This window comes from Mchenga conophoros, linkage group LG23, assembly GCF_057382185.1.
Source record: "Mchenga conophoros isolate Kocher_MC1m ecotype Shallow Benthic linkage group LG23, M_conophoros_male_GT1.1, whole genome shotgun sequence".
NCBI lineage: Eukaryota > Metazoa > Chordata > Actinopteri > Cichliformes > Cichlidae > Mchenga > Mchenga conophoros.
This window is the reverse complement of record NC_140547.1, coordinates 21365297-21379575: the sequence shown is the minus strand read 5'-3', so window position 1 is coordinate 21379575 and position 14279 is coordinate 21365297. Positions and strand designations below refer to the sequence as shown.

Here is a 14279-nt window from a genome sequence, read left to right as displayed (position 1 = left end):
ACATCTTGATCAAAGAACCACTTATCCAAATATTATTTATTTATGAAAGAATCAAGAGGTTTAATCTTTGTTTGCAGACTTTTGATTCAGATAAAACATGTAGGCTCTTTAATTGTCAAAAATACTGAATATAAATGTATGGACAAATTCAAGGCATCTTCACATGTGATTCATGGCCATATCATCGTGATCTCGTCAGATCTTAGATGTCTCTAAACCAAATGGGCCAGACTTCAGTGCCAAAAAGGTGCTGTTATAACCCAGATATCGATTTTTTTTTTCTGGAAATTGCATTTTAAAAATTGTGAGAAGTCTGATATTTGAGGACAAGACAATTACCCTTTCACAGCTTTGAATATGCTATTAAAGGGTAAGGAGTGTCTTCTCCTTGGATTAAAGGTATCTTTGCGAAACTTTCCCAATAGGACGAGTGTTTTCTTGAGAATAATGAAATGAAGGTCATGTCAAAGTTTCGTACATGGTTCGGAAACGAGTTAACATTCCTGATTTGTTCAACAGCTACAAATTAAGCAGAACTTTATTCTTGTTGAGTCCTCCTGTTTCTGATTTATAATCTACCTCCAAGATGGTGTTGGACCGATTTGTTTCCATTGTCCAGTTGTGGTCATGACAAGCTAACGTTGATGCATTCCTGGACTACTATCATTGCAATATGCAGTGGATATTTCTTTTACACTAGAGAAGATGCCCCTGATATTTTTACCTTCCTGCTGTCTCTCTCTCCTTGGGTCTCTTCCTTTATATCTGTGGTTGCTTCTCCTTTTCCACCTCTTTTTATGAAAACTCCCCCTTTCCTCCCCCCTTCAGTATCTGTGCAGCATCACTGGAGCATTGCGTTTCACCCCAGAGATCAGCTTCCCATCGGTTTGCTCCATTTCTCCTCCACCTCTTCTCCCACTCTTTCTCTCCTCATTTGCATCATCTCTGTCTCTCCTGTCCGAATTAACCCCTCCATATCTGTCTAATACAGTCTCATGGCTGACTTCAGCCCAACTCACCCCTCCCTCCCCACACAGAGACCTTTCTCACCCCACCACCCTCCCTTTAATTATCTGTGCCTATCCAACGGCAGCTAACGACCAGCTAGAAAGGCTAATTGATTTCAGCCTCTTCTCTTCTTCTTTCGTCTCATCTTCTCTTTTCTGCTGTAAGATAAAACAAAGCACGCATGTTTTCTGCATGGATTTAAAGCAGAATTAGTGGCTCATTTTGCTCCTCACCTTGTTAGAAGCCCCTCCATTTGACGGTGATTTATCTTAAATGCACATTAGGTCAGGCAGCTAGCTGATGCTCTTATCCACGCTCTCTATCTATCTATTAATCTATTAATTAGAGGGCTAATTAGGCTAGAAGAGAAGCCACTGACACCATGTCACTCTTAACCCCCGAATCCTACCGCTCATTACCCCACACACACACACACACACACTCTGTAATTAATGACGGGCTTTAACAGCAGTGTGGTGGCTCATACATCTCAGCTTCTCTCTGCAGGCTGAGCTGAGCTGGAGAATACTCTTTTTATCTGCATTTAACTTTTCTTTATTTTTACTTCATGCATGAAAAACTCAGACAGGACATTACCAAATCTGTTAGATATATGTTTAACCCCCTACTGGGTTGGACTCTTTGTGCTTTACAGCAATGTAGAGATTCACAAAGATGCTGGAAACACAGGTTTTGGTCCACATTGACATGATAGCGTAACACAGCTGCTGCTGATCGGCTGCACATCCATGATGAGAATCCTCCGATCCACCACATCCTAAATGGTTAGCTAGTGTTTTTCCAATCTGTTTTTAAATTTTAACCTCAATCTTTTTGTTTAGCTGACAAAGGTGGCACCCAGGTGTGGTCTTCTACTTCTGTACTCCACCCACTTCAGGGTGTGACATGCTCTGCTTTCAGAGATGCGCTCGGTGGTTATTTGAGTTACTCAAAGTTTGAGTTATTCTCAGACTTCTCTCAGAGAAACGCTGCTCACTGGGTATTTTCTCGTTTTCAGATCATTCTCTGTGAGCCCTAGAAGTGGTTGTGTGATAAAATCCTGGTAGTTCAGCAGTTTATTAAATGTTTGGACCAACAACCAGGTGGAACCAGGAGTGTTCAAGGTGGAAATAATATCTTTTTCTCATTCTGATGCCCTGTTTGAACATCATGTCCCCTCGACCATATCTACCTGAATACATTGAGTTGCTCCTGTGTGATTGTCTGATTTAGATATTTGCTTTAAAAGCAACTGATGAACAAGTGTATCGAACCAAGTGGCTGGTGAGTGAGTCCTGAAACATTGAGTGGCATATTTTAGTCATCTGGCATCCAGACAGTGTATTTGCAGAGGGGAGGCCTCAGTGAAGCCAGAACAATAGAACAGTGAAAGAAAAGATAGCAAACAGCGACAGTTTAGCCCTCACTGTGTTTGTGGTGATTTTCTTGCTGGTAGAATTTGAGACAGATTAGAAAGGAGTATTGACTTTGAGTATCAAAGTTTTTTGTTGTTTTTTTTTTTTAAGTTGAAATGGCCACATTTCTGGTTTTGTGAGGTTCTAAATAAAATTAGTCATCAGATTAATTTTCCACTTGTTATACCTGACAAATATAAATATAAAAAAGGATAAGATACATTTTATTTATCCTAAAACTTGAGAAATTATTGTTGAGTTACTAAGTAGAAGTCTTTGCTCTTGCTTCCATCAAACTGTATTCAAAGTGTTCATTTCTGCTGTTGAGGATCCATCGGGCTCTTTCTGGTGTCAGGTCTCTTCAGGTTTTGTTTGGTGGTAATTATGGTAATTAGCCTGGTGTGATTATCGGGGTGTGTGTGCTGGTATTCAGCTCTCTGTCAATGCTGTGTTGTGGGGTCGTGGGCAGATGACCCTCTTAAACACACACACACAGAGCGGTGGGGGAGCAGCTGGTGGGACGTCCAACGGTGGTCGGTCACTCGGCCGGGCCTCTGGCTTTAGCTGGGCAGGAAACTCGGTGTGTATGTAAACACAGCGGAACAAAGCGGCCGCTCAGGGGTAACATTGACACACACACTGGATACACGCACACACACAATGAGAGGTCTCCAGAGCTCAAACAACAGACAGGAAATCGGAGAAGCACAGTGGGCCCAGTGTGGCGCCCTGAGTGACCCCCAAACAAAATCACACTATGCCCCACTGTCTCCAACAGAGACCGAGACCCAACACCACAACACAGCCGCTGATGGAGCTGTCAATCAACAGGTCCACTCAGCTAATGTTTCAACAGGGTGCAGCAGCTACACTAAGACACAAAGCCTCTTGAAAAGTTTATTATCATCCGTATAACTTCAGATTTTCAGTTTCCATCAAGAAAGTTGACTCTGCTGTTTTATTCTTCTGTTTTTCACTGCTAGCATCAAGACAATCCAAAACACTAACTTAAAGGGTTTTATTTAAATAATGTAATTGTGATTGTCATGTTTAGCCAAAGGGATTCTTTCATTTTTATCCTCTATCAGAACAAACCGGAGTATGACCAATATCTAACTATGTTTAACGTCAGCAGAACATTGGATTTATAAAGTTTGTTTGGATTTTGGAATTAAAACTGACGCCAAATACTCAGGAAGATAACATTACACACTTCCTGCTTGATTTTGATTTGGAGAAGGTGGTATGAACAAAAAGACAGCAGGAGGTGACAGAGTTGAAGGTGCTAACATTGTCATTGTTAGTAACCAGGATGGACAGGGTTAGAAACGAGTACATCGGAGGGACAGCTCAGGTTAGAGAGGTGAGGCTGAATTGGTTTGTACATGTGCAGAGGAGGGAGGGTGGATAATTGAAACTGGCAGGCCAGAGGAAAACAGGAAGACCTCAGAGAAGATTCATGGATGTTGTTAAAGTGGGTGAGATGGAGGCAGATGATCCGCTGTAGTGAAGCCAAAAGTCAAAGGAGTTAATGTTACCAAGTCACAATGAATTTTTTTAACTCGAGGGTCAAGACATCATACCTCACTGGTCACATTTCAATAGCAGTAGTAGGAAAAAAAGGTTTATTTTACTCCACAGTACTACCTAAAGTACAACTCAGTGCCTGTTTTTCTGCACTTTAAAACTGTGCTGACAGACAGAGCCTCTTCTATTCTGTGTTGTGCGCTATTATTTAGCAAGTCACAAATGCACAACAACTCCAGTTTACACTCGCTGGATTGCAAATCAGGTCTGGTGTGACTTCTGCAACTTTCCAATTTGGAAATTCAACTTGATGGAGCGTTCTCACTGAAAATTCCAGCTTTTAAACTTGTATCTGGTGTTTGTAGCTTTGTACTGAAAATCTTAGTTGTGAGAAGATTTGAAAACCTCGTGAAAAAAACCTGCAGATTCTATTAGAACAAGACATCTGAGGTGAATAAAGTCTGGGATAAATTTAGATGCTACGGCTTTTATTAAGAACAAATTAGCAGACCAAACCACAGACCAGTGATGCCATGCCCAAAGCCATAATAAAAATTAAAGTAGCATTACAGCAATGAAACGGTGAAAACATGAACCACACAAAGGGACAGCCCACATGAGATCCTGTGAAAACAGCATAAACTGAAGGTCAGAGTCGTGTTCCTACTAATCGTCCGACATGAGCTCATTCAGGAGGAGCTCGAGTTTGTGTGAACGGAGCAGTGAGGACAGTAGAAACAGTAGATGCATGAAGGCTTGTTTCCTCTGGCTGGTGCAGTTTTTATCATTTAATTTAACTGACTGACACACACAAACACACATTATAACCCCTCTGGGCTCTGCTTGACATACTTGCAGTGTGTGTGTGTGTGTGTGTGTTTTCCTGTCACAAGCGATCTCACCGGGACTCATGTTTAATTATCTACCCAGCATGCCTTGGTGCAGGGGCACAGCTCTTTGTCTAATGGGATGTGAAAAGAGACACACACACACACAGATTAACACACAAAATATGAGCACGTACATTCAGACACATGTTAACACATAGTGTCACACACGCACACACACACACACGCTCTGTGTGGTTAATTAGTGCAATTAGCCTCTCCACTGTCCAGAGCTGTGTGTTTTCAAGACTCGTTAGCTTGTGATGAAGGAGAGTCACTGTTTACTGCGACACACACACACACCAAACACGCAGCCAAACAAACAACTACACATATGCTAAACAATAACCAAAACAAAACGACTCGTACAAAAAATAAGAAGTCAATAAACTCACACGCTAAAAACTCTCCAACCAAAACACAAACGAACAGGAAGAATAAAATGCAAAATCAAATGTGCAGTAAACAAACCACAGAACAGAAGCTCAACAAATAACCAAACTCATATAAACATACTGTGAACAAACTACTAAACACTCCATAAACAAATACCCGCACACACTGTCAATAACCCAGCAAACAAAACCTCAATAACCACTCAAACATACAGTAAACAAATTCCAAATACATAAATAAATAAACCACCAAACAAATTGAAGAACCAAAAGAATGCTAAACAAAAAACAAAAAAAACAAATAGGGAAAGATACAATTCAATTCTTATTTATATAGTGCTAAAATCACACCAGCAGTTGCTTCAAGGTGTTTCATACTGTAAAGTAAGGAGCCTACAACAATGCAGAGAAAACCCCAACAATCAGATGACCTTATTAGCAAAAATATGGTGACAGTGGGAAGAATATCTCCCTTTTGACAGAAAGAAAATCAACAGCAGTACCAAAATAAACATCGATTCTAAAAGTTCAAGCTTCTACCGAGCAACCAACTATATTCAGAACCAAAACAAACACAGTACACACATCCAGATCTGTGTGCCTGAGGTGACCACATTCTGTCTTTGATATCAGGCACCTAATTTGGCACCACTGACAAGAGTGGGCTTTCTACCCCAACACCTCACTGGGTTGTCAAACCTGTTTTGGTTCTCAGGGGGTGCTAAGACAGAACTGAAGCTCTGTTGGTGAAAAAACAGGTACAGGTTATCTAAAAAAGCAGTGATGCTGGTATTTCAAGGCAGGACAGTGATATATATAATGTGTTTGAATGTAAATGACATGTCATTTCAGGACATGTTAAGGACACCATTGGGTCAAAATACTGGTGAAGACCTTCTTTAAATATGATGGCAATAATACAAAATCTGCCATGCTTCTTCTTGAAGCCAGTCAGAAAAGAACAGTTTGTCTCTTTGAGCACCTAGGGTTGAGCCCTCTTCTTCTCTGACTTACATCGGCTCTCTGCAGCCCCTTAGCAACTCCGGTGGCGGGGGAAGGCATGCGTTTCCTGGGTCCAGTGGCCTCACATTTCCTCCCTGTCCTCTGGAGGACAGAAGGCCAGAGCCCTGCTGAGCACACACACCAACAAACATAGGCAGACACACACACCCAGCGACACCTCCAGGCTTTGTCCGGGGGCTGTCGGCCGTAGTCTGGAGCCCAGCCTCCCTACTCTCTCTCTGGGCTGGGGCAGGAAGGGAAAGCCCCCGGGACATTCCGTGATGCTAGCCGTCGCCACCACACCCCTGCACACACACTCACACTGGTATCCAGGAAGAGAGTTAATGAGATTCTGCAGGTTCCCACACTGACTGAAAACTTCTTTTTTAAACTTTTAACACTCACTGTTCCCACAGTTTGTCTCCCATCAAGCCTCCCAGCATCCCCACTTTACTCCACACACTACGCCAAATTTCATAATCACACAGATTCTTCTATCGGGAGACGATGGGTTGAGTCAGAGTTTAACAGGTGACTTAAGTGTAGAAAGTGCCGTAATCACAGTTAAGATCCAAGAACTGTTGTGTGTCCAAGGGTAAAGAATGGAAAAGCAAAAAAAAAACAGCTTTATTTGCATGATTGTGTGCAGAAATGGTGATTTGTAAGAGATCAACAAGAGGTCTGCAGTAATTTTACATTGACTCAAGTAGAAGGGGCACTGAAATTGTGATTCTATTTTCTAATCTGTGATGTTTTGAAGTGAAAGACCTAAAGCAGCAAGAGTTCCTGCTCAAAAAGCAGGTACATAGAGGCCAAAGTGACAGATGAGTTGGGTTAAATCAGCGTAAAGTATTCCTTTAAATACTCTGTCATTTTAACTTGGTTGGTTGCTTGAGGGTTGAACCTTGAACTTATTAGAGTGCCTTTGAACGTGTAAGCATTGGATGACTGTCCATGTATAAAGAGATTTGTTTGAGGCCCATAGCATGTAGCTGACAGCTGATCACTCGTAGACACTCTGGTTGCATATTTTGTGCCCCATCATCTATCAATAAAGCAACATCCTTCACTCATGCTGGCATTCACATCAGTCCTTTACCTTGCTGACTAAAGACTTCTCAGTTACAAGTTGGTAGTCGATGAGCGTGCAAACCCAAACCGAACCACAGAAGGTCGAGGCTTCACTATGTTACTATGGTTGTGGTTCAGTTCACTGTTGATATTGAAAACTACCTAAACAAACGATAATCTAAAGGAATCCAATCGAATCTAAAGAACAGTCAAGCCAAATTTAGATGAACGATTATTTGGGTGCCAGTAAAAAATGAGTGAGGCAGTAAGAAGAGTTTTTAACCTCTACTCTTTCTCCATTTCCTGCAACCTCCCATCTCACCCCTGAAGGATGTGTTGTTACTGGGTGAGAATAGAGTAGAGGGGCAAGGGAGGAGGGGGGACAGCTCAATATCTCTCCCCTAGGGCTGTTCGGCCCCCACACACTCCCTCCTCTCTGTCCTCTCTCTGGACTAATCCCAGCAGGCTGAATGAGCTGCTGTTTACACGGAGGGATTAGAGCAGAGATTAGAGCGATCAGAGTTGTGGATTAGACAGATCAGCAGTTAATGATACTCGATCGGCGAACAATGCGTCCACGTCCTTTGGCCTTTCACCACGTCTGTCCCTCTGCCTCTCGCTGTGTCTTATTTTACACTCAAAGGAAGAGTTTAAGGGCATTTAAGGGCAAAAAACGCTTGTTTAGTTGTTGTATTAAAGCTAAATTTACGTCCAAATCAAAAGCAAAAAAGTCTGTTTACAGCTTCATGTTTCGGGCAGCAATATGACACTTCATGCTACAGCCATTAGATAGCTGTCAGTTCTTAAAGGTGTCTGTTTCTCTTTTCTCCATCAGGGAGGAGCGTGAGCGCTGGATCCGGGCAAAGTACGAGCAGCGTCTCTTTCTGGCGTCGCTGCCCTGCACTGATCTCCCACTGGGCCAGCAGCTGCTGAGGGCAACCGCCGAGGAGGATCTACGTGCAGTCGTGCTCCTGCTTGCTCACGGGTCCCGACAGCAGGTCAACGAGACCTGCGGAGAAGGAGATGGACGCAGCGCGCTGCACCTGGCCAGCCACAAGGGCAACGTGGTCATCACGCAGCTCCTTATCTGGGTAAGAAAAAACAGTGCTGGTATTCCAGTAATTCTGGGCTTTAGAGGCAGGAGATGATTGATGACTATCCCTCTCTGATTCTTTCTGCAGTACGGTGTGGACTTGATGGCAAGGGACGCCCATGGCAACAGTGCAATGGCATATGCTCGCCAGGCCAGCTGTCAGGAGTGTGTGGACACGCTGGCTCAGTATGGCTGCCCAGATGAACGCAACCCCCTAATGGCCACACCCAACCTTTCACGCCGCAACACCAATCGTAACAACAGCTGCAGCAGCGCCGGCAGTGCCGCGCTCATATGACCAGACAGTTTCCTGTGATGACTCTGAGAAAAATAAACAAACTTCGATTTGGGAGTATCCTGAACGTTTTATTTTGGGAACCACTACTTTAGCTTTGCCCACTTCACCTGACAACCACCAGTAAACTGATCACAGGTCAGTGGTGACGCTGCGGCCAGGCGTCTGTTTGGGAGAAGAAGTCTAAAGCATGTTGGGAAACATAGCCCACGATCATCAAAGCATTTTGGGAAATGGTCACACGACTTGTGCAGGTCAATGAGTTATATTGTACCTCGTCACACAGCCTCAGATTTCACACTACAAAGGCCAGTTCCCGCTCAGACTCAACAACAAACTGAACTCAAAGCATATCATCTTCTGTCCACAACCTGAAACTGTGAGATCAAATCAATGAGAAGGAAACTCAAGTCTTCGTATCTTCTTTGAGGCAGCCACCCATCAACATCATCTTCACTGCAAATCTCTCGAGGATTCTTTACGACCTCTTCACCTTCTTTCAGCTGTCATTTTTTTAAATTTTCTGCAAACCAACCGGCTTTACACATTTTTGTTCTTTTTTTTTTAATGTGAAAAAAATCTTGATGTTAAAAAAAAATATCAGCTTAGAGGTAAAACATAAGTGTGATAGATCGCATGTCCTAGACACTTTTTCTACTTTAATTTAAGGCATTTTTCTCGACTGTGTATATTGTATCTCGATGTGCATTGCTGGACCAATGGTAAAAAAATGCTAACAGGGGAAGGGTTTTTGTTTTTCCTTTTTTTTAAGCTATCGGGTGTATAAAGTCATTAAGTGTACAGAAGCTCTTGCCAGGCTCAGGGACTGGGGACTGTCGATCGTCAGCGCTCATTGTCTTTTTTCCCAGCGAGTTCTTTAGATGAAACAACCTGTTTTCACTTCACTTACTTCTGACTACATTCAGCACTCAAGTTGCTCAAAATTGCTGGCTTCACTTAATTGGTTGGATGCCTAAGGCATCGAACCAAGAGATCGATTGGTGGCCCTCTGGCAGCCACTGGTCACTGGTTGGCAACTGGTCGCTAGAGGTTGCTGGCAGTCACTAGGTGGTTGCAAAGAGGTGTACAGTACTGTACTGAAAACCTTCTTGCAATTGCTTGGAAGACGCTCCTTGTCTGCAAACACTGACCAATTACTTGCCCAAGCGATAGTAAAACTGCAAAGGGTGCGACAAAAGCTGGAAATGGGGACCATTCGGCTTCAACGTAAAAGTTGCACTTTTTGAAACATGTTCGTTGCATTATTCATTAATCACCATAAGAGCAAAGTGGTCGATCGAGCGGTTGAACATTTTTCTCTATGTTGCCGATAGTTTGTGGCATAAGTTGGTTTATAAATTTGGTTTGCCATCCACATCCTGGCTCAGCTGGGAATTAACCTGCTGATGAGCATCTATATGTAGGATTTCAAACCTTTTCTTATGCTGAAGGTTTTATCGTCTGAACTGAGTGAACTGTAAGCATCTTAAACCCAAACCTGGTTTACATCCTGATGAAAAAGCATTTAATCTGAACTCTGTCCCTGAAGTTAATTTTATTAATGGAAAAAAATGGAAAAGATACAGAAGCAGCTGTCGGAGCAAAAAAGGGAAATTATTGTCTTCAGGTGTTTTTGTTTTGGTTTTTTTTGGGGGGGGGGGGGGTTTTAATGTTTGCTATCTATCCAGACACAATGATGGGGAGACGGTTGGTGGCCCCTGCCATCACTGCCACTTTTTTATCTATCCCGTCCAATCAGGCAGTCTCCCTGATCTGCTCAGCGAATCACTAAGAAGGGCTTCTTTTTCTTCTTCTCTGGTCTGAAAACGTCTTTGTTGTAAATAATCCTCCTCTCTTTCTCTGTCGCTTTCTCTCTTTCATTCGAAGCATCATGTAAATTAGAGAACACAGTAAGTACTTAGAGTATGTGAGGTTGCAGAGTGGAAGTGGTTTATTCTAATGTGTTATGGTATGGTTTTGGCTCTGTGCTGAACCATGAAGAAACCAGGAAGAAAAACTTTTGCAGGTGTCTAAACCTGTGGTTCCCAACATGAGAATCTTTACAGACTAAAGGGTCAACGGACGGTTTACAGCAAAGGAAATCAGAAAATACAGATCCAAGTTGCTTTTTTAATGAGAAAGAACAAACCCAAAGGGAAGCTTATAAAACGTCTACATCTTCTCAAATTTAGGTCTACCCTGACTTTAACAAATGTGGTAAAAATTAAGTTAAGACGCAGTATAAAAGTGTTGAGTTTACTTTTGGGGGCATTTGGGGCCACAATAGCACTAGATGTGGTTGAGTTTGAGTCAGGCTCAAATCTGATTATTTAATGAGCACATGGACAAAGTCAAGCTGGACAGTGGACAGCATACATTAAGACTACCCTGAATGTTTATGGATGTGTTTACATTTGTCCAATTGGTCTGCATGGCCATTAACTGTTAGACAAGATGAAGTTTACTTCATACTAGCCCTTATATTTTAAAATCACCATGAGCTAGAAATGTTGGGAACCACTGGCACAAAGGTCCATTTGGATTAAATGATAGGGTTGCAGGTTGATTTCAGGCATTTTAAAAACACCTTTCTTAATCCTGGTGATATAGATTTTTCCGTTGGTTGTTGAAATGTGTAGAATGAAGGCCTTCAGGTGAAGATAGTTGGGGAACTAGTTTCCCAAACTCAACATTTATGTGATGATTCAGACAGTATGCTGCTCCTCAGCTCAGATCTTCAACTTTCTCCTGTTTCGCCCTCTAATGTAAATGTTGCTGCAGCGGTTGAGTAGCAGCTCTCAACCCGACTGTGTATCCAAGCAATATTCATAAAAACCTTCACGCTCACATCCTAACTTTGTATGCTAACATCGCTTTAATATTCACATGAAAACACAAAAACACACTGTAGAAATGGAAGAAGGATCAAAAAGCAAGAAACAAATGTTTTTCTATCAACATGAACACATTTGTCCTCCTTTTGCCTTTTTTGTTTTTGCACGCCTGCCTTGATGTTCCTAATTTTTGTTGTTGCTATATGTGTCACGCTCCATTTTCCTTACCAGTCATCTTCAAGACGCCGTTCTATTTCCTGTAAATGACAAACCAAGACTATTATTTTTATTGGATGATTTTAGTTTGTTTTCATATCTGACCCATCCCACAGCTGTCCAGAAACAGGACAGGGAAAAAAGACGTCCATTTATTTATGACAGAAATGCACTAATTTACTGCTTTATTTCATCTATCTTAAACACAACTCTTCTACCATCTTCCTTTATGTTCTGTCAGTAACTGACATTGGCTTTTTCTAAGCGGTGGCGGCTTCAGGTTGTTTTCTTTAGAATAAAATTGTATTTATTTTATTTTAAAATCGTGTGAGCAGAAAAATTTGAATTGTAATTAATAATAATGCTAACTGTAGATAGTAGTAAACAAACTAACGAGAGCATTGCGCTAGAGTTTCCGTTTACAAGCGCTTGTTAATGCAACTAGAGATCAGTTAGCTGGTGATAGCTAATAGAGAGGAGGTGAACATTAGTTGTCACTTTGCTGCAGATTTATGCTCATTCAGGTTTGAGACTCAAAGCTAAAATCGAAAAATTGCTGAGTCATCTGTCACCTAAGCTAACACCTAGCAGTGAGCAAGCCAGCATTGTTTTAGGTTAACAGTGCATTTCCCCTTTTAAATATTAATCAAATAAATAGTGAAATAGGAATAGAGAATCGAAACATCGAGGCTCATAAGCTGTAGATATGTTAACTGAACTAAGCTAAGTGAGGGGAAGAGGGGCATAAGCTAAACTTCCCACCATAAAAATGCAAACTGTGACAAACATTGTTTTAAAAAAGATTTTCCCAGCTTCCAAGTAAACAATCTAAGTCAGTCATCTGCTTTCCATTAGAAGTTTAGCAGAACATGAAAACAATATGTGGATAATAGAAACATGGTGTGAAGAGCAGCTAGCTAAACTCTGCTAGCAGAGCATATGGGGTGCTGTATCTCCTTGAGTATGAAGACTTGACTCTTCACAGATGTTTCTGTTGTTCCGTTCACATTTTCTTAGTCTCATAATTGAGGAGAAAACATAGAAAATATCTGTTTTTGTGTATATTTTGAAGCTAAAACATGCTGTGAAGCTCCAGCTAGCGGTCAGTTAGCTCAGTGGCCAGTAGCATGGCGCAATATGTTTCCTAGCCTAGGATCTTTCGGCTGAAGCCGCCTGCGTGTAGATAAATTATGTCATATAACTGCGTTAATATGTCTGCACTGCTCTCGCCACCGCCAACACTTGTACATAGACATCAACAGAACGAAGAAATAATATGGTCAATGTCTAGTTGTGTTACCTCATGTAGCCTCCTTAACCCCACCCAACTGGGCTGTCCACTACATTATTTATAAATGCACCCCTCGAGGAAGACTCGGCCCCCTTAAACCTACATTTTTGTATAATTTTCTCCATCCACTTTTTATTATTGTTGTTCTGATTTATCATCCAGACACATTATTGTTCTTATTGTCACTGTTAATCTAATAATTATTATTATTGTTGTTGATGTTGTTGTTATTATTGTTATTGAATTTTTGTTTGATGTACAGTACCGTTGTATGAAAATTCTACCTAATACAGAGTCTTCTACTGTAATGTGTCTCTTTTCAATAAAGACAAGAATAATGCTTCTTATTATAACTTGAAGTGTGTGTGTGGTCAGTGTTTTTGAAGTGGATTTCTTCAATATTTAGGCATGTATTTCATATTTTCTTTCATTTCCTGGTCACACCTGTGGGAATTTTACTTTGGTTTATATTAGTTTTCTCTATTTGTGGTGTAGGAGGTGGCGAACGAGTATTACCATAATGTAAAAGTATACATAAAACCACATAAACCACTCTGATGTGGTACTTTACAAAGTTCATTAGTTCTGGTTAGCCCACAAATCATTAAAATGATGAAACAAGTCAAAGTTTAAGAATGGTTGAGATTTTGCCCCAAAACCATCTCTGAGGTTTGCAGAGAATGGGCCAAAAGAGTGAGGGTTAGGGTTAGTCTAGTAAGTGGCAGTTCTTTGGGAGAAAATATCTTTTCCCAGGTCAGAGGAGAATGGCCAGACTTCTTTGAAGGCAACAGCAACTAAAATCATCACTCATTGCAACCACAGTATGTAGACAAGCATCACTGACCACACAACATGTAGAAGCAGCAGAAGACCAAAGCAGCTCACAATTCACACATGCTCACCAAAACTTGACAATAGAAGATAAAAATAAATGTTACCTGGTCTGATGAGCCTCAGTTTCTGCTGTGACATTTAGATGGAAGGGTCAGAATGCGGTGTTAGATTTACACCAAAATGAGGTTTTACTTCTCACCACTAAAGCAGAAATGTTTCAGTTGTTGGATATGTATCTACTAGATTTTTAGCATCTTTCGTCCATTGTTATGGTATCTTCATCAGCAGGTGACACTCAAGCAAAGTCTCTTTTTGTTTATTTTTTACTCAAAATTATTATTATTATTCTATAAGAAACCTGACAATTTTTGAATTATTTAAATTTAAAATTAGGGATTTTTTTAACTGGAG

At 41.3% G+C, this 14279-nt stretch overlaps 1 protein-coding gene across 9 annotated transcripts in view; it reads left to right on the top strand.

Moving 5' to 3' along the window:
• Positions 1–13388, top strand: part of agap1 (ArfGAP with GTPase domain, ankyrin repeat and PH domain 1) — a 188773-nt gene extending 175385 nt beyond the window's left edge. For all 9 annotated transcript variants that reach the window (XM_085264875.1, XM_085264878.1, XM_085264876.1 and 6 more), the window contains 2 exons: positions 8141–8396; positions 8487–13388. In XM_085264875.1, the coding sequence (XP_085121001.1) occupies positions 8141–8396; positions 8487–8696 (466 nt within the window). In that variant the 3' untranslated portion in view covers positions 8697–13388. The remainder of the gene's footprint in view (positions 1–8140; positions 8397–8486) is intronic.
• Positions 13389–14279: the final 891 nt, after the last annotated feature.